The 25,381-nt window shown below is 48.0% G+C and overlaps 1 protein-coding gene across 1 annotated transcript in view; it reads left to right on the top strand.

Annotated features, from left to right (window-relative positions):
- The first annotated feature begins 371 nt into the window (after positions 1-371).
- The window catches only part of LOC140425497 (nucleotide-binding oligomerization domain-containing protein 1-like), a 47,082-nt gene continuing 22,072 nt past the window's right edge, over positions 372-25,381 (top strand). The window contains exons 1-5 of the mRNA XM_072509825.1: positions 372-495; positions 1,256-3,035; positions 8,467-8,550; positions 13,900-13,983; positions 15,888-15,971. Coding sequence (XP_072365926.1) covers positions 387-495; positions 1,256-3,035; positions 8,467-8,550; positions 13,900-13,983; positions 15,888-15,971 — 2,141 coding nt within the window. The 5' untranslated portion in view covers positions 372-386. The remainder of the gene's footprint in view (positions 496-1,255; positions 3,036-8,466; positions 8,551-13,899; positions 13,984-15,887; positions 15,972-25,381) is intronic.

Genomic DNA, 25,381 nt, shown 5'->3' with positions numbered 1-25,381 from the left:
CTGGTCGAGATGGCTGGAATTTGTCACCAAGAGTTGAACAGAATGAGAGAGGGGCTGTACAGAAGGCAAGACTAAGATCACAGGGTGACACTGGAGGAATAAGAAATTGGAGAAGATCTGAGGTGGGGCAATGCCATGGGTGCTTATATGTGTTGGTGACGCAGTGTAGATCAGCAGGAATGCAAACGGAGCCTTGTGTGGGGGCAGCATGTGAATAGCTGAGATTCAGGGCAATTTTGGGAACCCTTAACCAACACATTATATACCATCTTGAAACTTTCATGTCTGTAACACTAAGTTTGTCGATACACTTTTCTTAGGTGCGTGAAATCCTTGACATAATACACAGCAAAGGACATGAAGCTGCTGAGTACTTTGTACATGTGATGTACAAGGCTAAGGAAGCTTATCCAGAAATGCAAGATTGGATAAAAGCCATTCAGTACCAGCCGCCCGAGCATTTAGTGAGAAAATCAGTATTACTCACAGATGCTGGTAAGTCACTATGTTGTTAATGAAACCTAAATATATGCCAGCAAAGAAAACAGCACATCACTGGCCTAACATTCTCATTATTTGAGGGAGGAATTATGACAGAAGTAAGGGACTTAAATTACACAATAAAGTATAGAACATAGAACAGTACAGCACAGGAACAGGCCCTTCGGCCCTCCAAGCCTGCGCCGATCATGATGCCTGACTAAACTAAAACCTTCTGTACTTCCAGGGTCCGTATCCCTCTATTCACATCTTATTCATATATTTTCAAGATGCCTCCTAAACATCAGGATCGTCCCTGCTTCCACCAACTCCGCCAGCAGCGGGTTCCAGGTACTCACCAGCCTCTGTGTAAAAAACTTCCCTTGCACATCTCCTCTAAACTTTTCCCCTCGCATCTTCAAACTACATTCACTGGTAATTGACTCTTCCACTCTGGGAAAAAGCTTCTGACTGCCCATTCTGTCCATGCCCCTCATCATTTTGTAGACTTCTATCAGATCGCCCCTCAACCTCCATCGTTCCAGTGAGAACGAACCGAATTTATTCAACCTCCCCTCATAGCTAATACCCTCTTGACCAGGTAACATCCTGGTAAATCTCTTCTGCACCCTCTCCAAAGCCTCCACATCCTTCTGATAATGTGGCGACAAGAATTGTGGCAATATTCCAAGTATGGGCTAACTGTATAAATAAAGAACATATATTCTGTTATGATTATGAAAATTTATTTCAAACTTCTGATTTCTGCATTAAGTTTGTCAGTATTCCGAAAAACTTAGATGTCAACTAAGGAGAGAAACAAAATTTGTCACTTTGTACGTCCAGAAAGAAGACACCTTGCTGGATGATACTTACACTGAGTCTCTTATGGAATTAATCAATGCTGTGAATGAAACTAAAGGAAGCATTTCCCACTTGGAGGATTTGTTCAGTGACACTGGAGTCATCAATGAAGATGCAGAAACAGTCTTTGTAACTGGTGATGCTGGGGTTGGTAAGACCATACTGCTCCAGAGACTTCAGAACTTGTGGTCCAAAGGGGAGCTCTGTGCTGATGTGAAATTCTTTTTCAAATTCAGATGTCGAATTTTCAATAGCTTTAAGGAGGAAGATAAGATCTCTCTCAGAGATCTACTGTTCAAATATAACTGTTACCCTGACAAAGATGCTGATGAGATATTCAGCTACATCCGACAACACCCAGCTTCTGTCCTCTTCACACTGGACGGGTTTGATGAAATCAACGTTGACTGTGACCTCAGTGACATCCCTGACATCTCCTCGCCCTTTGAACTCACACATCCTGTGGCTCTGTTGATGAACCTTCTTCATGGAAATTTATTGAAATACTCAAGAAAATTATTGACAGGAAGAACTGGCACCGAGCTACCATTGAGAATGGTAAGAAAGAGAGTGGCACTGAAAGGCTTTTCCAAGGACCAATTATTGCAGTATTTAAATAAGTTCTTCAAAAACAAACCACATCAAACCTCAGTTTTGACCCAGCTGGAGGCGAACCCTCACCTTTGCAGTCTGTGCTCAGTGCCGTTGTTTTGTTGGATTATATTTAAATGTTATGAACACTTTCAGGCCACATGTAGCTCTCAGCAGTTGTTGGGCTACGTTACATTGACTGACATCTACCTGTTGATGGTAGAGGTTTTCCTAAACCGTTCGTCCAAAGCAGGATTGAACAAAGGAAACAAAAGTCAAAATGAAACATTCAAAGCCAAGAGGGATACATTACTGAGATTGGGCAAATTGGCAAAAGAGGGGATTGAAAACAGCAACTTCACCTTTGGTCAGGAGCAAATCACAGCGGCTGACATCTCAGAGGAGGATTTACAATTTGGCTTTGTCAAGAATACAGGCCATTACGACGGATGTGGGAACCAATCAACTTATGAGTTCCTTCACTTGACCCTGCAGTCATTTTTTGCTGCCTTTTCCTTGGTTGTGGATGAGCAAATTAGTGCGAAGGAACTCATTAAGTTTTTCACTGAACGTGTTCCCTGTGGAAAGCTGCGACACATGCTTACCCCTTTAATCCCATACCAATGCTCGAAGAGGACCTCTAAAGAATACTTGCTCCAGCACAGAGAAAATTTTCAGCTCACTGTCTTCTTCCTTGCTGGTTTGCTTTCCAAAACTAAGTTGGACTTGCTGAATCACTTGACTTGCCAAACAAATGTCCAAAAGAAGAGATTGGCATTGAAGTCCTACCTTGTTGGCTGTGTGAAAACATACATGATCAGTGATTTCTACCAGATGTGTGCTGTTCCACGCTTCAAGTGGCTCTTGAAGTGTATATTTGAAGCGCAGAGCAAAGAAATAGCCAGACTTGCTGCCAAGGGAATTTGTAAAGATTGTATAAATTTCACCTATTGCAATGTCTACTCAGCTGACTGCAGTGCAATCACATTTATTTTACGTGATCTTCATGGAACAATTGCACTTGAACTAGACAATAACAACATCAATGACTATGGAGTGAAAGAACTAATTCCTTGTTTCAGTAAGCTTCGCATTATTCGGTAAGATTTATAAACACACTAAACTCTTATCTCCTATCCTTTCTGTGCGTCCACCTGTGTGTGCTTACCTATGTGTGGGTGCATTCATGTACATTTGGAAGAAGGGGAACGTCATTGCTCGTTTTCAGTTCTCCCTAGACGTTAGAACGCTAACCAGGGATGGCATGGTGTCACAGTGGTGAGCACTGTTGCCTCACAGCGCCAGGAACCCGGGTTCAATTCCAACCTTCGATGACTGTGTGGAGTTAGTCCATTCTCTTCGTGTCTGTTTCCACTTGGTGATCTGATTCCCTCCCACAGTCCAACATGTGCAGATTAGATGGACTGGCCATGATACATTGCCCCTTAATGTCCAACGGGTAGATGGGGTTACAGGTTATAGAGATATGGCAGTGGAGTGAGCCTGGGTAGGGTGGTCTTTCAGAGGGTCGGTGCAGACCCAATGAGCTGAATAGCCTCCTTCTTCACTGCAGGTGGATTTATTTAACCGGACATACAGGGGATCAATCACTGAATTGATTTAATCAATAGTTAATTGTGCCTGGAGTTCAGAATGGGGTCCAGTCGCGGACTGGCCATTTTACACTACTATTAATCCATAGACCTAGATTAACACTCTAGAGAATGTGAATTAAAAACTCATTGTGGCAGTTAGAGAATTCGATTTAGCGTAAAAATAAATGGAAACAAAAATGAAAACTTGTTTCTCAGTAAAAGTTATGACACAATTGGATTATTGTTAAAAAAAACTGATTGATTAACGTCATTCTTTCCCAGTGAAGTCTGTGTCTGACTCCAATCCCACACCAACATGATTGACTCCTAACTGCTTTCTAGAGTGGAGCAGCAAACTAGTCAGTTGTAGATAACTTGTGATAGGCCATAAATGCAGCCAGACCTGCGATAACTACATCCTAAAAATTATTCTTTTAAAGATTTAAGCTCTTTCTGATGTAAGGATCTGTCCCATCAAAGTAGGCCAGTTTTGATTTTGTACCACTTCAGATATGCAGGTCAGATATTCTGTAGATATTAACTCCAGCTACCAATGTAACCCCTGGGCCCAACAAAATTACACGGAAAAATATTTATTGGCCATTTTGTGAATGGCCTCCATCGAATCCTTCAGGGACCCGCCACCAAAAGCCCGAGTACCAATGGGGGAAATATGGGCATCACATGTTCCACCAACTGGTATTGCAAGCACGTCCTATCTGACACTGATATGCAAAGTCAAATAGGTCTTTGTCTGCTGTAGAGGGTGCCATCTCTGCTACTCCACTACTGGGCCGATATCTGGGGTTTGAGTATCTGTGTGTGTCTCTCTCCAGTTGGCACTGAAACTTCAGAGGCCAGGGGATGCCGCACTGGGACACCTCCACGGGAGAGAGCACTGAATCAAGCCTGCCGTTTATCCCTAACCGGAAGCCTGAGGCTTATATCACACAGATATCCAGACCCCCACCAATGCCCAGGTGATTCTCTCTCTTGCCGGTGGTGCAACACCCACCCGGTTCCTACTTCGCTGGAGTAGCTTTCCCAAGAGAGAGAATAGGACACTGCTGTTTATTACCTAACCAGCAGCCTGTCCTGAGTGAATCGCTCAAGATGACCCTAGATTCTCGACCCCGGAATTAAGGTGAGGAATATCTTAACAGTGACTTGGTCAGAGATCGCTGGTGAGAGATTGAAGAATTTAAACGACTCCAATTATCAGCAAATCAAGGTTTATTGCAAAACCCAGGTCAAAATCATCAAACAGAAGAAATTATAATAAAATCTTAAACTCTAACACAAACTAAGTCTATTCAGAAAGTACTATAACGGACACAACGAAAAATCTTATTGTTACACAGTTTTAGCAATGACATAGAACACAAATCAAGTCCCCTTCCCCAAAGCCTCAACCACTATCAAAGTCAAGGGAGTTTCGCAAGCTGCTGCAGGGTACTTACAGTCACAGGCTGCAGAGGTCAAGTCAAAGGTGGAGAGGTCGAGCCAAGAGACCCTCAATCGAAACACAGCCCCCTTTTATATTGTTTTACCTGGCCCTTTCCTGTGTTCGGCCAGCCCCTTTTGCATTGAATTGGTAAGGTTTAAAGTTCCCGCTGGTCCCGCCCCCTTTGAGCCGGTCAGAGCTGTCGACTTCCGGGTTTTCCTCCTCCTTTGCGTTGTATCAGTCCAAGTTTAAAGTTCCCGCTGGTCCCGCCCCCTTTGAGCCGGTCAGAGCTGTTTGCTTCCGGGTATTCCTCGCAGGTCCGCTCCTTCCAGCCAGGCAGACCTGCCGCGATTCTGTCAAGATTGGAGTACCTCCCCCAGGTCCGCCTCCAACTTGGTTTTTTTCTACCGCTCGCGATTTGAATTTGGCGCCGACTCCGCCCCCTCCTCCCAGTGAGTTTCTGCCGGTGGCTTCTGTCAAGATTGGAGTACCTCCCCCAGGTCCGCCTCCAACTTGGTTTTTTCTACCGCTTATCTTCAAGGGGCTTTTCCAGCGCAATATACTGAACCCAGACAGTCTGCCTTTTAGGATAACAAGGTTAGGCTCTCTTGTGAAGATTTTCAAAAGGTCTTCCAGCTGCTCCGGAGATGGCTGCTATTCTCACCTTGCTATGTTGATGGGGTGTTAATTGGATTCTGCTCTGGTGGAGGCCAGGTCATTTACATCTGCATGGGGCTATGACCATCCCATTGTCCTGCTTGCAGGCAGGCCCCCTGTGTATTCCCGTGCCCCTTTGTCTGTGTGTTAATCTTATCTCGTTGTCTGGCTCCTTCTTCCTTGTAGCTCCTAGGGGGGGGTTTGTAAATACCTATGCCCCTACTCAGCTCAGCGGACCAAGCCTGCTGGGAAATCTGGTTACGTTCTCTTGGCTGAAAAGTCAGTTTACAGTCTCTGGGTTTTATTCTTGGGCAGTCCAAAAAGCCGAATTGCCCGAAAACCTTACACTGCTTTAGATGAGGGTAGCTACCTATTTGAAAATCACTTGAAAATTGCATCAAGCAGGCCCCAAGTGGGTGAGTTTTCAGCAGAAAGAGGCTGAACAGTCAAACATATTCATAAAGCTTTCTGGAATGGTGGCACAGTGGTTAGCACTTCTGCTTCACAGTGTGAGGGACCCAGGTTCGATTCCAGCCTTGTCTGTGTGCGGTTTGTACGTTCTCCCCGTGTCTGTGTGGGTTTCCTGTGGAAGCTCTGGTTTCCTCCCACTGTCCAAAAATGCGCAGGTTAGGTGGGGGCCATGTTACATTTCTGCTTAACGGCAGGTTAGGTTATGGGGTTACGGGGATAGGGCTGGTGGGTGGGGGAGTGGACCTAGTAGAGTGCTCTTTTAAAGGGACGGTGCAGACTCGATGGTCCAAATGGCCTCCTTCTTCACTGGAGGGATTAATGATTGGCTCTGGTTGAATTCTGTGTTTAATGTAAACCTGTCTTTGGCAGACCCAGCTTTATTTGGTGAACAGAAATTTCTTCACAATCTGGCGGCCATATCCTCAAATGATCAGATTAGTCATTTTAGCTTGAGGTTCATAAGGAGGAGGTGTTAGCAATTCTGGAAAGTGTGAAAATAGATAAGTCCCCTGGGCCGGATGGGATTTATCCTAGGATTCTCTGGGAAGCTAGGGAGGAGATTGCTGAGCCTTTGATCTTTATGTCGTCATTGTCTACAGGAATAGTGCCAGAAGACTGGAGGATAGCAAATATCCCTTTGTTCAAGAAGGGGAGTAGAGACAGCCCCGGTAACTATACACCAGTGAGCCTTACTTCTGTTGCGTGCTTGGAAAGGTTTATAAAAGATAGGATTTATAATCATCTAGAAAGGAATAATTTGATTAGGGAAAGTCAACATGGTCAACATGCCTCACAAACCTTATTGAGTTCTTTGAGAAGGTGACCAAACAGGTGGACGAGGTTAAAGCAGTTGATGCGGTGTATATGGATTTCAGTAAAGCGTTTGATAAGGTTCCCCATGGTAGGCTATTGCAGAAAATACGGAGGCATGGGATTCAGGGTGATTTAGCAGTTTGGATCAGAAATTGGCTAGCTGTAAGAAGACATAGGGTGGTGGTTGATGGGAAATGTTCAGCCTGGAGTTCAGTTACTAGTGGTGTACCACAAGGATCTGTTTTGGGGCCACTGCTGTTTGTCATTTTTATAAATGACCTGGAGGAGGGCGTAGAAGGATGGGTGAGTAAATTTGCAGATGACACTAAAGTCGGTGGAGTTGCGGACAGTGCGGAAGGATGCTGCAGGTTACAGAGGGACATAGATAAGCTGCAGAGCTGGGCCGAGAGGTGGCAAATGGAGTTTAATGCAGAAAAGTGTGAGGTGATTCATTTTGGAAGGAGCAACAGGAATACAGAGTACTGGGCTAATGGTAAGATTCTTGGTAGTGTGGATGAGCAGAGAGATCTCAGTGTCCATGTACATAGATCCCTGAAAGTTGCCACCCAGGTTGAAAGGGTTGTTAAGAAAGCGTACAGTGCGTTAGCTTTTATTGGTAGAGGGATTGAGTTTCGGAGCCATGAGGTCATGTTGCAGCTGTACAAAACTCTGGTGCGGTCGCATTTGGAGTATTGCGTGCAGTTCTGGTCGCCGCATTATAGGAAGGATGTGGAAGCATTGGAAAGGGTGCAGTGGAGATTTACCAGGATGTTGCCTGATATGGAGGGAAAATCTTATGAGGAAAGGCTGAGGGACTTAAGGCTGTTTTTGTTAGAGAGAAGAAGGTTAAGAGGTGACTTAATTGAGGCATACAAGATGATCAGAGGATTAGATAGGGTGGACAGTGAGGGCCTTTTTCCTCGGATGGTGATGGCTAGCACGAGGGGACATAGCTTTAAATTGAGGGAAGATAGATATAGGACAGATGTCAGAGGTAGGTTCTTTACACAGAGAGTAGTAAGGGCGTGGAATGCCCTGCCTGCAACAGTAGTGGACTCGCCAACATTAAGGGCATTTAAATGGTCATTGGATAGACATATGGACGATAAGGGAATAGTGTAGATGGGCTTTAGATTGGTTCCACAGGTTGGCGCCGAAGGGCCTGTACTGCCCTCGATGCTGTACATCGAGGGCCGAAGGGCCTGTACTGCACTGTAATGTTCTATGTTCTATGTTCTATGTTCTAGCTCCAGTAAAACTGCATTTATATAGCACCTTCAGAACCTCAGGATGTGCCAGATTATTTTTCAGCCAAAGAGGTTCTTTAGAAGTGTAATCGCTGATGTAATGTCGGAAACACAGCAATCAATTTGCACACAGCAAGGTTGGAAACAGCAGTGAGATTAATGAGCAGGTAACCTGTTTTGATGTTAGCTGAGGAATAAAGATACAAGGGCAGCTTCCCTTACCTTCTTCAAAATTGTGCCATGAGATCTTTTATGTCCAGTTTACCTCGGTCATCCTAATATCTCCTATTGCGACTTTATTCAGGTTGAATGCAAACCAAATCACAGACGATGGAGTTCAAGTGCTAGCTGAAGAACTTAGAAAGTACAAAATTATTCAATCTCTCGGGTAAGTTAGCAAGATTAAAATATATTTCAAGCTCTATTCTTCCCTGGAGTCTTAGGAAATGAAGTGACAGATGGATAACTTGTGAAAGGTGTTTATGTACAGTAAATGTTTCAGTAAAAGTTATATCATTGTATAGTGCACATATTGATGCATATGATCAATGATTTTCAAACTTTTTTTCCCGGGACCCATTTTTGTCAACTGCCCACCTTCAGTACCCACGGCACGTTCACTTAACCTTCATTGTGAGGGCAGCACGGTGGCGCAATGGTTAGCACTGCTGCCTACGGCGCTGAGGCCCCGAGTTCGATCCCGGCCCCGGGTCACTGTCTGTGTGGAGTTTGCACATTCTCCCCATGTCTGCGTGGGTCTCACCTCTACAACCCCAAGATGCGCAGGGTAGGTGGATTGGCCATGTTAATTGCCCTTAATTGGAAAAAAAAAAATTGGGTTCTGTAAATTTATATTTTAAAATCCTTTAATGTGACAGATGGTCAGCAAGACAGGATGGCCAAAGGGCCTCTTTCTGTGCTGTAAAGCTCTATGACTCAATGAAGGTAAAGAGATAGTCAAAGAGCAGAGGAGAGGACTGAGGTTGATGTCAATGTTTGAATTATGGGAAAAAAAAACTAAATTTGCAATTTGCTAGCACCTTCACAACAATGAGTACAAAGTAGTTTGCCAATGAAGTACAGTCACTTCTGTAGTGCCAATTTATGCACAGCAAGCTCCCACAAACAGCAATGTGATAAAGACCAGATAAGCTGTTCTTTTGTGTGAGGTTGATTGAGGGATAAATGTTAGTTAGGACATCAGACTCCCTGCTCTTATTCAATATAGTCCCGTGGAATCTTTTACATCCACATAAGAGACAGAGCCTTCCTTTAACATGATATCTGGAAAACAGCATTTCTAACAGGGCAGCACCCCTGCAGTGAAATGAAAATCGCTTATTGTCACAAGTAGGCTTCGATGAAGTTACTGTGAAAAGTCCCTAGTCGCCACATTCTGGCGCCTGTTCGGGGTGGCTGTTACGGGAATTGAACCATGCTGCTGGCCTGCCTTGGTCTGCTTTCAAAGCCAGCGATTTAGCCCTGTGCTGTTAGCCTAGATGTGGAGGTGAACCCACAACCGTCTGTCTAATAGAGAGACAAGTGCATTACACACTGAGTAACTATTAACACAGTAGAAAGACGACAGAATTTCAGGCTTAATAGTTCTTATTCTTAAAGATAATCTTGCAGAAGAAGACAAATTATGCTAATAAATCATTTGGAAAAATTGAATCCAAAATGTTACTGTAAATTAAACAGTGGGAGTAGGATGAAGGGATACAGGTTTAAACTCGAGAAGGCTGCTTTTAGATCTGTTATCAATCATTTTTTCACATAACAATGTAAGTTTTTTTTTGTGAATAGACAAAGGCAGTGAGTTTCCGTAAAGTTTGAAGGATTTTCCTTTGGTAGCTGTTGTGAAAGAGTCCGAGTGTAATTGTTCTGTGCCAGATTTAATATGGTAAATGCAGTGAATTTGACTGGGGATGAGGTTCGGCACCCAGAGAGGAAGAACGAATATGGTTTTCTTCAAACGTTATTGTCCCGCAACACATTTGAAATGGATGAGTAAGCTCTCCAACCTGCCGTTTGGCTTACCAAAGGCTCCTTCCAAAGAGAGGACCGAGAGGGAATGTATGTATGTGGAGAGCTTGCAGGGTGGTGGGTCCGTGCTAGCTTCTCTACAGAAATGGGGAGTGAGTCTCTTTGTGGGTGATCCTGCAAAGCTACTCAATTTAAGGTTAGTTGATTGAAGGACTTCAGTTCAGTTAAGAATCGGATTGGTTGGAGACGATCAGATGTCTCTTTAATCGGTTTCAATCTTGTCCGTGCGATGGCTCCAAACTACAACTAACCGTCCGGCCTACTGTTGGGATGTCTGCCAGCCTGCCAGCCCACTCTGCTTCTTGCTCCAGGGCCATGCATTCTCTGCTATCGCTCGTCACAAAAGCTACCCGTGACCCTTTTTACATCTGCCTGCGACCACCCACAGGTTGCAATCCCCGCTTTGAAAATGCCTGATGTAGATAGTTAGCTGCGTCATATCTAGATTTCTATTCACATGTCATCAATGATTTAGATGGAAACCAGTAGGGAATGGTTTTGAAATTAACAGATGATGCCAAAGTAGGAGGAAAAACAATTCTTCTGAAGTGTAAGGGGACATTGACTAAATGAGGGATTTGTCTAAAGATGCTGGGTGGAATTCCATTTCAGTAATGGGTGACCACGGCATAGTGGTAAGATCACCAGACTTGTAACCCAGGGGCTCCAAGGTAAAGTTCTGGGGGCAAGGATTCAAATCCCACCATGGCAACTGGTGAAATTCCAATTCAACTAATAATCTGGAATTGCCGGGATGGTGGGCATGAATTGATTGTCATAAAAACTCATCTGGTTCATTGGTCACTTAAATACCTGGAGAGAAGGAAACCTGCTGCCCTTGCCTGGCCTGGCCCAGTGTGACTCCAGACCCGGAGCAATGAGGCTGGCTCTTAACCACCCTCTGGAATGGTGCGGCATGCCAATCAGTTGAAGAGGCAATCAGGGATGGGTAATAAATGCTTGCCAGCGATGTCTGTGTCCCATGAATGAATAAACAAAAAAAATGTGGTAGTGCTTTTTTTGTTAAAGTGGTAATTATGCTTTAAATGAAAGTAGGTTAGGCATTGTGGAAGACCAGAAGGATTGGGGGACCAGCTATACGTTGATGAAGCTGGAATTATTGAATTTTAGATTTTATCATAAGAGGGATAAAATATAAAAGCCAATAGACAATGATTACTCCACGTGAAACCTTACAAAGAGCACGGTTAGAGTTGTCTGTTCAATATTGGACTCCACACTATAGATTGATACAGCGATTTTGGAGCAGGTAGCATTCAGATTCAGTGTGAGGCTGCCTGGTACGAGGAAATTTAAACATGAAGACAAACTTTTAAATCGATGGATATTTCTATTAGAATAATGCAGAAATGACAAGTTCTGCCTGTTTAATCACCATGAAACAAGTACTGCCATAATAAAAACATTTCTAAAAACCTATTTCAAATTTGGGAAGAATTGTAGCTGTGAACAATTCTGGTTGTGGTGATAGCACTTAGACACAACTTATGTTCTTTACAATATATTTGCAATAAATGTATTTTTACAATGGTTTGCATTTCTAACAGAAGTGTCTTTCATGCTTCAAAATGGTGGATCATTGTTTTGCATTCCAGTTCCTGACACCTCGGGTGGGATTCTCTCAGCCTGGGACCGGGCCGGAGAATCCCCGCGACTGGCACAAATTGCGCCACGCCGGCACGCGATTCTCCGCAGAGTGGAGAATCGGCGCCATTGCCGCCGGCATGGTTGGCGGCCCGCCGTAAAAATGCAGAGTCCTGCCGGCGCCGTCCACACCTCCTCTCAGCAAGCGGGAACTCGGTGTGGAAGGGTCGGGGGCGGCCTGTGGGGGGGAGGGGGATCCGACCCTGAGGGGGGGCCTCCGATGTGACCTGGCCGGCGATCAGGGTCCACTGATCAGCAGGCTGGCCTCTCTGGCTGGGGGCCTCCTTTCATCTGCGCCGGTCCCTGTAGTCCTGCACCATGTTGCGTCGGGGCCAGCGCGTTGAAGGAAGCCACTGCGCATGCGCGCGTTGGCGCTGGTGCCACTGTGCATGTGCGCATTGGCGCCAGTGCCACTGCGCATGCGCGGATCCCGCCTCGCCCAGTTCACACAGGGATCAGCAGCTGGAGCAGTGTGAACCGCTCCAGTGCCGTTCTGGCCCCCCGACGGCGTCAACACCTAGCCTCAGGATCACAGAATCCCGCCCCTCTTCTCTGGACACAAAGACATTTTTCTTTAACAGACTTCACAGGAAAGAATAATTTACTTAACTAAAATTAATTAATGTCTTCATCTCTAAGAGCTATTTGAATTAACCCGGGCTTTGCTTTTGAGGGCTGTTTGCCTCCGTTTTGCTGTTAATACTCAGGCATGAGATAATTCTGACGTTTTCAGCTGAACCTTTGTTAGATTAGAGTTGACCATTATTCGAACACAATAGCCCTATTTTAAAAAAATAAATTCAAAGTACCCAATTATTTTTTGTCCCAATTAAGGGGCAATTTAGCATGGCCTACCCTACACATCTTTGTATTGTGGGGGTGAGACCCAAGCAGACATGGGGAGAATGCACAATCTCCACACAGACAGTGACTCGGGGCCGGGATTGAACCCGGGTCATCGGCGCCGTGAGGCAGCAGTGCTAGCCACTGTGCCATCGTGCCCCCCACAATAGTCCTATTGGGATGTGAAAGGCTACACAAAGCCTGCAATTCTGCGTACACTAGAAGATCTGCTTTCAGCTGCGAACTCGATGTAACATGAAACACAATGGAATGTAGCCCAAACAAAACAGTCCCCATGTAATTAAAAACAATAAATTATATATAGTGACTTGAACAGCAAGTGGTAATGAGGGTACTCGCCAACTACTAGAATAGCAGAGGTTGAGATGATGGATGATGTCAAAAGGGAAATTGGATGGGCACTTGAGGGGAATCCACCCGCAGGGCCATTGGAATAAGGAGGGCAATGGAACTGACTGGATTGCTTTATAGAGAGTTTGCATTCACTCAATAGCTTGAGCAACCTCATTTGGTGCTGTAATGACAATCATCAGACCAAAATTTGACACTGACGCTCATAAGGAGACATCAGGATAGATGACCAAAAGCTTATTCAAAAAAGTAAGCTTTTTATGGAATGGCTTAAAGGAAGAAAGTGAGGGGGAAGCTTTAGGGAAGTAATTTCTGAGTTTAGCATCTGAATGGCTGAAGGAAGATGAAGGTAGGATGAAGAAAATGAGAATTGCCTGTGCGGAGTTTGCACGTTCTCCCAAAATCGGCGTGGGCTTTCTCCGTGTGCTCCGGTTTCCTCCCATAGTCCAAAAATGTGCCGGGTAGGTGGATTGGCCATGTTAAATTTCCCCTTAGTGTCCAAAGGTCTGCAGGCTGGGTGAGGTTGCGGGGATGGGGCGGGGGAGTGGGCTGAGGTAGGGTGCTCTTTTGGAGGGTCGGTGCAGACTCGATGGGTTGAATGGCCTCCTTCTGCACTGTAGGGATTCTACGGATGCTAAGCCACAATTGGAGGATTAGTGGAGGTTAACGGGATAGATTGCTCTTTCTATAGTTAGAGGGCTTGGAATGATCACTTCTTCAGGTGGTCTTGTTACATTATTGCATTATTTTCTTAGCCCGTTTTCAAGTGTTACCACAATGTGATCTTTCTTTATTCGTATTTGGTTTCCAGCTTATACAAAAATCAGATTACTGACGTTGGTGCCCAGTATGTTTCAACACTGATTGATGAATGTCCAAGTCTCATCAAATTGACGTAAGCAAACTTAAGAATTCATGCATAGTTTCAGATATCACTCTGGACTTACATCATTCACCTAGTTGAAGGTGGGGTTGTATGGGCAGCCTGTTTTCATTGGTAAAGTGTCTTACAAGTAGATACTGTTGAGCAAACAGAAAGAATTGAGGCAGGTGTGGGTGGGTCACCAAAATACATCAGGCTTGTACTCCCTCCTTATACTCACAAATTGCTGAGCATCAGGTTTCTCATAGACTAGTGAAAGGCATACGCAAAATAACTTTTCAAACAGACGCTTCAACTTGTCCAAGATAAACTTGCCCTTCCAGTTTATGCACCACCAGGAAGTATCTGCTTTCTGCTCTGCAGCTCCACCTAGTGATGACCTGGTAAGATTGGAATCTCACACGAATGAAAACAGAAACAAAGTTAAGTGTGGAAAGAATGCCATTGCTTCCAAGGAGATTTGCATGTAGCTGAATCCCTGAATGAAAGGAGCCACTTTTAAATGATTGCTTATCATCATTGCTGACAAATAATTTTACAGTGGGGTTTTCATGGGCCTGTTGTGGGCATTACCGTTGTTTAATCAAACAGTGTTTGTGACAATCCCCTCAACTCTTTTTGTAGTGGCTGATTTGTCCTTCATCAACTGTTGAGCTCCATTTCAGGCTGACAAGGTTTAAAAAAAATTTGTTCATGGGATATGTGTGTTGTTGGCTAGGCCAGCATTTATTGCCCATCTCTAATTCAGAGATCGTTTATGAGTCGACCACATTGCTGTGGGTCTGGAGTCACGGGTAGGATAGGCCAGGTGAGGACAGCAGCTTTCCTTCCCCAAAAGGACATTAGTGAACCAGATGGGTTTTTACGACAAGCGGCAAAGTTTTTATAATAATACTAATAATCGCTTATTGTCACAAGTAGGCTTCAATGAAGTTACTGTGAAAAACCCCTAGTCGCCACATTCCGGCACCACATTCGGGAAGGCTGGTACGGGAATTGAACCCGCGCTGCTGACATTGTTCTGCATTACAAGCCAGCTGTTTAGCCCACTGTGCTAAACCAGCCCCGTGTGGTCATCACCGGATTTAATTATTCCAAATTTCCCCGGATTTGAACCCGGGTCCCCAGAGCATTACCCTGGGTCGCAAGACTACTAGTCCACTGACAAGACCACTATACCGCCACCTTCCTGCAGAGACAACTTAGGAACATCCTTATCGTGCATCGTTGCATTAACCTGGCACCCAAACCTGACACCCAAGCCTGTTAATCAGAGGGTAGAATGATTTGGAAATACACAGGGTTTCTTGTTTTCTTCAAGAAGGCCTTCTATAAAGACAGAGGAAAACGCCTACCCTGGTCTAATCTTTTAATCCAAATTGTTAGCTCAAATATTCCATCACTGCAGCTACCATAGCAATGGAAAGAATTCCTGAGAGCCACCATGACATCTATTTCTGTTTAGTCGCTGCCTCCCTTAACCATTGTTAGCTGATCCCCATTGGGGAAAATAATGAGGATTTAGCTATTAACGCTTCTATTGAAAATGAATTAATCAATCTCAGAAGTGTGTATCTTCGCAGAAAATCTTTGAAAGGGTTAATTCAAACACTTACCCAACAGTGAACCTGAAGTATTTAATTTCTTATGATGACAATTTTGAGCCATAACTGTAGGGATATGTCTGCCTGAGAATGCGTGGGATAGTCAAGCCAAAGATCTTGAGTGGTAAAGATGCACGATTCCCAATGCACTGAAGGAACCTGTTACAATGCAATGACATGTATAGAAGCTGAGCATCCCTAAGGAATTCCATAATATTTCAATCTCAGATTCAGCGAGACCCTTTGATAGTGAAAGGCATGTTGATGAAGAGGAGAAAACGTTAAACTAATTGCCTTCTTGTTTATTTAAAGCATTGGATACAACATGATAACAACTCAAGGAGGGAAAATGCTGGCACAAGCAGTTCAGAAAAGTAAGACAATCAAACACCTCTGGTGAGTAAGGGAGAAGATGGAGAATGATGTGTCTCATGTTGCCCTAGTCTGTTATATTAAGTTGTTAAACATGAACAAATATTACATACTCTTTTTATAATTTTGCTTTAAAGAAATTAATGTCCAATATATTCACATGTTGAAGTCATGTTCACAGAGTCATAATTACCCAAAATGCACTGCTTGTTGCTGAGACTTATTTGAGAACTTCTTGTTTATGTGTAGGCCAGAGTAGCAGAGTAGGTCAGAGTATAGCGAGAGTATCAAGGCCACAAGTCAGAGCCTGAAGGAGGCCCATGAAAGGAGGACAGAGGGGGTGGCATATGAACGGCGGGGGATGCAGGGCGGGCATGTAGGGGCCTCCGAAAGGTTGGGGGGGGATGAAGGGTAGATGTCCCTGAAAGGGGGGGGGGGGGGTAAAAGGGGGCATGCAAAGGGCTGGAAAGGGGGCCCCTCAGTGACCACATAGCGGGATGTCCTCACTTGTGGGGATGTGGGGTAATACCCATGTGTGTGTGTGGGGGGGGGTGGGGGGGGGGGACCCTCAAGCTTACTTAGAGATCGGGGCACCCTTTCTGTTCGATCGCACAGAAAGAGTGGAAGTGTGAGGGAGGGTATCGTCAGGTATGTTTGTGTCAATATAATGTTTCACATTAAGAGCTGTGATGTGTGTAAATGGTGCTTGTGAAAAATGCGGGTCGTATGGAGTGTGAGAATGTTAACATGTATTTACATAGCGGATGAAGCGTGTCGAGGTTGTATTGTTGGTGGTGGTGCAGTGATTGAGAAGTGTGCTTGTGACATGTTTTGCCGCATTTAGAGTGGGGCTCCACACTGTCACCTTCTCATCAATCCCCCACCACATTCACTGCAATACTTGCCTCTGTGGCCTCCTTTCCCACTGTGGGTAGAGGACATTCAACCTCCTTTCCACCAGGATCTACAGTGCTACATCCGAGAACCATCCTGATACATGGCACTTCCTGTCAGCCAATGCATTTCACATCTTCAGTCCTGGCAATGTATACCACACCACAAAAATTCTCCTTATGAGTGCTTGAATGATAAACATGCAGGTCTCCCATTTAATGCCTCCAACAATTTTGTTCAACATAAATAAACGAGTAAACTAACTCAAATGAACTGATAGATCAAATTAAAGAGACAATCCCTTAAAGGAAAACTGCCTGAAACAAAAAATGAATCAGAAATGAGATTTAAAACATCAAACCAAAATGTGATTAATGGTATAAGGCACGGAAATCTCAAGGGTGCGTATAAAAACCTCTCCAGGGACACTCGACTGCGAAGGTAGACAGGCAAACAGTCGGGTCGGACAACCCCCTTGATTGTCCGCTGCCTGAACCACCCCTCTCCACACCGGATGCCTGCAGATCAAGAGCATGGGGCTGAACTGCAACAAAAGATTTTTTAAATAACTGAACAGGGAGTGTAGTCTATAACAACCTATATAAACACCCACGGACTCCAGAAGGCCGTAAAAAGAGCAGGAAAATGGGATTCCATGAACTGGTAAATCCTATGATTGTCTGGTAAAAGACACTGTGGACCGTAACAACCGGCGCAGTTGTCGTTCACTCATCCACCCTGATTCTAACAAGAGGTGGGACGACGAGAATAGTGATTACACCAGACGCAGTTCAAACATCATCAATTAGGCCCTAAATCATAGGCCAAAAAAATGGATTTTTAAATGAGACATCTCTCATTGGCACAGCAACCACTCAGCATCACATTTTCACTAAAATAACACCCGGCTCTTTTTTCAAGGAGATGCTGAAAGAAAGATGATGTTAGTACACACCCAAGCCAATAAAAACGCATAAACCCACAATTAATACCCACAAATCCATCTGCTCTTTCCAAACTACTAACGTCCAGATCATGAGTTATGCAGCGTTGAAACTCTATTCCATCAATGTAAAATTAATTTGCTTCCATCTGCCCCTACAAGGTCTGTGTAGCCTTGCACACATTATTAAGACACATAAATGACAATGGCCATAAATTTTGATATGATATTGGGTGGCATGGTAGCACAGTGGTTAGCACAGTTGCTTCACAGCGGCTGGGTCCCAGGTTTGATTCCCGGCTTGTGTCCCTGTCTATGCGGAGTCTGCATGTTGTCTGCGTGGGTTTCCTCCGGGTGCTCCAGTTTTCTCCCACAAGTCCCGAAAGACGTGCTGTTAAGTGAATTGGACGTTCTGAATTCTCCCTCAGTGAACCCGAACAGGCGCCGGAATGTGGTAACTAGGGCTTTTCACAGTAACTTCATTGCAGTGTTAATGTAAGTCTACTTGTGACAATAACAAAGATTATTATTATTAACCTGTTACTTCCAACTAACTTGGTGCTTCCTACTCATCACATACCAATTTTGCTGTTAAATGGCTACACGCTTCAGCAGGAGGCACAGAATTGGGAGAGGTTAGCACCAGTTAAAGCTAGTCTACACTGCTTAAAGCTAACCTAAACCACTTAACAGAGAGATGCATTGTGGCTGGAGGAAGTGCTGAAAGTCACCTGATCCTGACCTGACAAAGACAAGAATGGCATGCTGCGGGTTCCAGGTTTTCCAAAAATGCAATGGAGGCCTTTGTGGAGGAGATGTAGAGAAAGCGGGATCAGCATTAGCCACGGGACATCCTCCAGCCAAACTCAGAGTCACCCAATTGTTATGGTGCCGAAGGAGGCCATTCGACTTAACGTGTCTGCATCAACTCTCCAAATGAGCATTATGACTTAGTGCCATTCTCCTGTCTTTTCCCCGTACCCTTGCCCATTGTATGAATATTTGATGGAAACTATCTCCTCCTGAATGCCTCGATTGAACCTTCCTCCATCACACTTCCAGGCAGTGCATTCCAGACCTGAGCCACTCGCTGTGTGAAAATGTTTTTTCTCATATCACATTTGCTTCTTTCGTGAATTACTTTAAATCTGTGTCCTCGAGGGCAGCATGGTGGTTAGCGCTGCTGTCTCACGGCACCAAGGACCCAGGTTCGATGCCAACCCCGGACCACCGTGTGGAGTTTGCCCATTTTCTCCGTGTCCGCTTGGGTCTCACTCCCACAACCCAAAAAAGATGCGCAGGATAGGTCAATTGGCCACGTTAAATTGTCCCTTAATCGGAAAAAAGAATTGGGTACTCTAAATTTATTTTTTAAAATCTGTGCCCTCTCATTCTTGATCCTTTTACGAGTGGGAACAGTTTCTCCCTAACTACTCTCTTTAGCTTTTAGATTTTGAACACCTCTATCAAATCTCCTGTTCGCCTTCTCCTCTCCAAGGAGAACAGTTCCAATCTCTCCAACCTGTCCCCCATAGCTGAAGTTTCCCATCTCTGAAACCATTCTTGTAAACTCTCAGAAGACAATGAGAGCAGATACCTTTGGTGAGCAATGCGAGGAGTCAATCCCTGAGGAGCTGGTTGCAGTGCCACAAAAAGTTCAATTACCTCATACAATTGGTTAAGGTCAGTGAATACACCTTAAAATGAAATGAAATGAAAATCGCTTATTGTCACGAGTAGGCTTCAATGAAGTTAACGTGAAAAGCCCCTAGTCGCCACATTCCGTCACCTGTTCAGGGAGGCTGGTACAGGAATCGAACCGTGCTGCTGGCCTGCCTTGGTCTGCTTTAAAAGCCAGCGATTTAGCCCAGTGAGCTAAACCAGCCTAAATGCCACATTCAACCAACTACACCATTAGCTCAGTGCCCCGCATCCACATCATTCACTTATCAACAATGTCAGTCTTCAGGACTCGTATTTAACACCTTTGCCTAACCCTCACACATTTAGCACTACTGCAGGCCTCACAGCCACAGCTCAAAGGCTGCACACACTCCCATGACGGTCATAACATCCAAAAAGATCGTGTCACACTCACTGGGTGGTGCTTAATCCAAGCAACATGGAGTACCCATTGGCTGGGGAGCCAGCGAGAGCATTACATTCCTTCATTGTGGAAGGCCTGTCAATCAGCCTTTTAGTTAGGCATATTCATAATTAGGGATGGGCAATAAATGTTGGTCATGATGCCCAAATCCTGTAAATTAATATAAAACAAAAGTGGTTTGTGGCAGGTCTTCCCTGGGGTCAAACTCCCTGGGAGCTGCTGCCCGTCTATTGTAGGCAATGCCAGCGGGAGTGGTGGCAGCTGCTGGCAATGCATCCACCAGAATCCCAGGATCCGTGAGGGGGTTGCTGAAAGTTGTGGGAATGGGGAGGAGGGAGGTCGGCAGCAAGGAGAGGCAGGTGACTTTCAGCCCCCCCCCCCCCCCCCCCCACAATAAGTCCTGCCTTCCCAATGCCAAGTTGGGCTCACTTGTAGACCCAACCCATGATGCAGCACCTGATGGCTGACGTCTCGGCTTCTATTACAGCACAAACAGGAGGCACCAAAGGTCTGGGTGCTGCAGTGGAATTTCAGCTTGTAGTCAGGCAAGCTGAGGCTGCTGCCATTATGACTGTGAACACCATTGAGGGGGCTATCACCGAGGGAACGTTAAAATGTTATTCGTCATTTGGTAGCAGATAGAACCCTTCCTTCAGCAAGTGAAATTATCAAAAGAGGTTCTTCTCATCCAGTTTTTTGTGCGTAATTCACCAGAGGATCTACTACTACCATATGAATCATATGTTGTAATCTCCTTTTAAAAATTGCGCTGATATACATTACCATAATTGTAGCGCTGCTTTTGGCATTCTCCAGCTTTGACTCAGTGGTAATTTTTCTTCTGAATCAGGGGCGTCATTCTCCGACCCTCCAGAGGGTCGGAGAATGGTCGTTGGCCGGCGTGAATCCCGCCCCTGCCAGTTGCCGAAGTCTCTGAAGGGAGAAAAGTTGGCGGGGCGTTAATGGCGCCGCTGCCGTCGGAGAATGGCACGGGTCTGCGCAAGGCAGCCGATTTTCGGCCTGCCGATATTCTCCCTTCCGGATGGGCCGAAGTCCCGTCGACGTGATGACCATTCACGTCAACGTAAATCAAACCTCCTTTTCATCGGCATGACCCTGTGCTCCAGGTTCACGCCGACCAGAGTGGAGGTGAGTGAAGGCCTGGGGGGTTGGCTCTGGGATTGGGGGGTTGGCTCTGGGCAGGCGATGGCGTGGCCGCAGTCTGAGTGTGTGGGGAGAGGTGTGTCTCGGGTTGTGTGTGTGTGTGTGCGGCGGGGGGGGGGGGGGGTGGTTAGAGCGGGCTGGGCTCCGGGGGAGTGCCGGGAGGGGGGTCCGTGCCGGGGAGGAGGTTGGGGGGGGTCCGTGCCGGGGAGGGGGATGGGGGGTCCGTGCCGGGGAGGAGGTTGGGGTCCGTGCCGGGGAGGAGGTTGGGGGGGGTCCGTGCCGGGGAGGGGGATGGGGGGTCCGTGCCGGGGAGGGGGATGGGGGGGTCCGTGCCGGGGAGGAGGTTGGTGGGGTCCGTGCCGGGGAGGGGGATGGGGGGGACCGTGCCGGGGAGGAGGTTGGGGGGGTCCGTGCCGGGGAGGGGGATGGGGGGTCCGTGCCGTGGAGGAGGTTGGGGTCCGTGCCGGGGAGGAGGTTGGTGGGGTCCGTGCCGGGGAGGGGGATGGGGGGACCGTGCCGGGGAGGAGGTTGGGGGGGTCCGTGCCAGGGAGGGGGATGGGGGGTCCGTGCCGGGGAGGAGGTTGGGGTCCGTGCCGGGGAGGGGGATGGGGGGTCCGTGCCGGGGAGGGGGATGGGGGGGTCCGTGCTGGGGAGGGGGATGGGGGGTCCGTGCCGGGGAGGAGGTTGGGGTGCGTGCCGGGGAGGGGGATGGGGGGTCCGTGCCGGGGAGGAGGTTGGGGGGGGTCCGTGCCGGGGAGGAGGTTGGGGTCCGTGCCGGGGAGGAGGTTGGGGGGGGTCCGTGCTGGGGAGGGGGATGGCAGGTCCGTGCCGGGGAGGAGGTTGGGGTCCGTGCCGGGGAGGAGGTTGGGGGGGGTCCATGCCGGGGAGGGGGATGGGGGGTCCGTGCCGGGGAGGGGGATGGGGGGCCCGTGCCGGGGAGGAGGTTGGGGTCCGTGCCGGGGAGGAGGTTGGGGGGGTCCGTGCCGGGGAGGAGGTTGGGGTCCGTGCCGGGGAAGAGGTTGGGGGGGTCCGTGCCGGGGAGGGGGATGGGGGGTCCGTGCCGGGGAGGAGGATGGGGGGTCCGTGCCGGGGAGGAGGTTGGGGGGGTCCATGCCGGGGAGGGGGATGGGGGGTCCGTGCCGGGGAGGAGGATGCGAGGGCAAGTGAGTTGGTCCACCTGGCCGGGTGCCAGCCTCCAACAGTTGGACCCATGCGGTCTATGCCACCTGGCTGGGGGGAGGAGGGGATTATGGGCAATGATGACATGTCGTCGTTCCCCTCCCCCCCACCAGGCCGTCATGTTTTCCGATCATCCAGCGATGTTGGCCGCCGTGGCGGCAGCCGCTCATGTCTATGTTGCCCTGGATGAGGAGGAGGAGCGTGCCAGAGAGGTGGCGCAGGCTGCCGCAGAGGGGCAGGCGGCAGCCGCCCAGGCTGGAGGGACACCTGACCGACAGGACGAGGAGGGGGAGGAGGACGTCGCGGCCCCACGGCAACGGAGGCACCCGAGTGTGTACCGGCCCCGGCAGTCATACCAGGACCTCATGGACCAGGAATGCAGGAGGAGACTCTGGATGAGGCGGGAAACCATGGCACACATCTGCCACCTGCTGGCACACCTGTCACCGCGTGGCACTGGCGGGGGACACCCTCTCCCCGTGTCCGTCAAGGTTACGGTGGTCCTGAACTCTTATGCAACGGGATCATTCCAGGCACCGAGTGGGGACCTGTCCGGCATATCGCAGACATCGGTGCGTCGGTGCATCCGGGCAGTGACAGACGCCCTATATGCCATGGCGCACCGCTACATCCGCTTCCCTGTGGACCGGGCCAGCCAAGATGCCCGGGCCGTGGGCTTCTCTGCCGTGGCTGGGTTCCCCATGGTCCAGGGCGCGATTGATGGGATGCACGTCGCCGTGCGGCCACCTGCAGATAACAGGGCCGTGTTCACCAATAGGAAGGGGACCTATTCGATGAACATACAGGTGGCCTGCGACCACCGCATGAGATGATCCTGCACGTCTGCGCCCGTTACCCAGGCAGTGTACACGACTCATAGGTGTTGTCGCGGTCATCCATCCCCGGCATGTACGAGGGACGCCATCCCCGGCTGAGGGGCTGGTTGCTGGGCGACAGGGGCTACCCATTGCGATCGTGGCTGATGACGCCTATACGGAGACCACGCAATGAGGCGGAGAACCGCTACAATGATGCCCATGTAGCGACAAGGGGAGTGATAGAGAGGTGCTTTGGCGTGCTGAAGATGCTTTTCAGGTGCCTGGACCTCTCTGGGGGCGCCCTCCAGTATCGGTCAGATAGGGTCGGCCGCATCTTGTGGTGCGCTGCGTCCTGCACAACATAGCCCAGCAGAGGGGCGATGTGCCGCAGGCAGAGGAGGGCGGAGTGGAGGAGCAGCAGGAAGAGGCGCAGTCCTCCCCAGATGAGGGGGATGGGGGTAATGGTCAGGGCAGATGGGGTAAACACAGGCGGGTGGCTGTCCACCGTTACCGGCTGGCCCAGCGGGCACGGGACAGACTGATAGCCGCCCGCTTCACTGACTAGATGGGCGTGGGAATCGGGTAGTATGGCCACAGACCGCACACCATGGCAACAGCCGACCACCCACACCCCCCCTCCCATCCACCCACCCAGCACCCTCGCCCCCCTCCCCAACCCCACCCACCCCACCCGCATGCACACCACCCCCCCCCGCCATTGCCGATCCACCTGCGGCACAATGAGCCGGGCTCACACAGTTGTGGGTGGACGCGTGTCTATTGCAGGCCATGGAGGATGATGACAACCCGCCCTGCGGTGAGCTCCTGGCTCCACATCGTTGGACTATGTCTGACCCATGGCCACAGTACCACCATCCACCTGGACCATCCCTGCATGCGGCTGTGACACTGCAGCGCATGGTCCCGTCCTCTGCCCGGGGGGATGTTTTTTTTTAAAATAAATATTTTATTGAAAATTTTTGGTCAACCAACACAGTACATTGTGCATCCTTTACACAATATTATAACAACACAAATAACAATGACCTATTTTATAAACAAAAAATGAATAAATAATAAATAACAAAAATGAAAACTAACCCTAATTGGCAACTGCCTTATCACAAGTAACACTGTCCAAAAATATAATTTAACAGTCCAATATATAATTATCTGTCGCAACGACCTATACATATTATACAGTATATATTAACAACCCTGAGAGTCCTTCTGGTTCCTCCTCCACCCCCCCCCCCCCCACCCCCCGATCCTGGGCTGCTGCTGCTGCCTTCTTTTTTCCATTCCATCTATCTTTCTGCGAGGTATTCGACGAACGGTTGCCACCGCCTGGTGAACCCTTGAGCCGACCCCCTTAGAACGAACTTAATCCGCTCTAGCTTTATAACCCTGCCATGTCATTTATCCAGGTCTCCACCCCCGGGGGCTTGGCTTCTTTCCACATTAACAATATCCTGCGCCGGGCTACTAGGGACGCAAAGGCCAAAACATCGGCCTCTCTCGCCTCCTGCACTCCCGGCTCTTGTGCAACCCCAAATATAGCCAACCCCAGCTTGGTTCGACCCGGACCCCCACTACTTTTGAAAGCACCTTTGTCACCCCCATCCAAAACCCCTGTAGTGCCGGGCATGACCAAAACATATGGGTATGATTCGCTGGGCTTCTCGAGCACCTCGCACACCTATCCTCCACCCCAAAAAATTTACTGAGCCGTGCTCCAGTCATATGCGCCCTGTGTAATACCTTAAACTGAATCAGGCTTAGCCTGGCACACGAGGATGACGAGTTTACCCTGCTTAGGGCATCTGCCTACAGCCCCTCCTCGATCTCCTCCCCCAGCTCTTCTTCCCATTTCCCTTTTAGTTCATCTACCATAGTCTCCCCTTCGTCCCTCATTTCCCTATATATATCTGACACCTTACCATTCCCCACCCATGTCTTTGAGATCACTCTGTCCTGCACCTCTTGTGTCGGGAGCTGCGGGAATTCCCTCACCTGTTGCCTCGCAAAAGCCCTCAGTTGCATATACCTGAATGCATTCCCTTGGGGCAACCCATATTTCTCGGTCAGCGCTCCCAGACTCGCGAACTTCCCATCCACAAACAAATCTTTCAGTTGCGTTATTCCTGCTCTTTGCCACATTCCATATCCCCCATCCATTCCCCCCGGGGCAAACCTATGGTTGTTTCTTATCGCGGACCCCCCCAAGGCTCCAGTCTTTCCCCTATGCCGTCTCCACTGTCCCCAAATCTTCAGTGTAGCCACCACCACCGGGCTTGTGGTGTAGTTCCTCGGTGAGAACGGCAATGGG

The sequence above is a fragment of the Scyliorhinus torazame genome, chromosome 6 (genome assembly GCF_047496885.1).
Source record: "Scyliorhinus torazame isolate Kashiwa2021f chromosome 6, sScyTor2.1, whole genome shotgun sequence".
NCBI lineage: Eukaryota > Metazoa > Chordata > Chondrichthyes > Carcharhiniformes > Scyliorhinidae > Scyliorhinus > Scyliorhinus torazame.
Note: the sequence above shows the minus strand (reverse complement) of the source record. Positions and strands in the feature narration are given on the sequence as shown.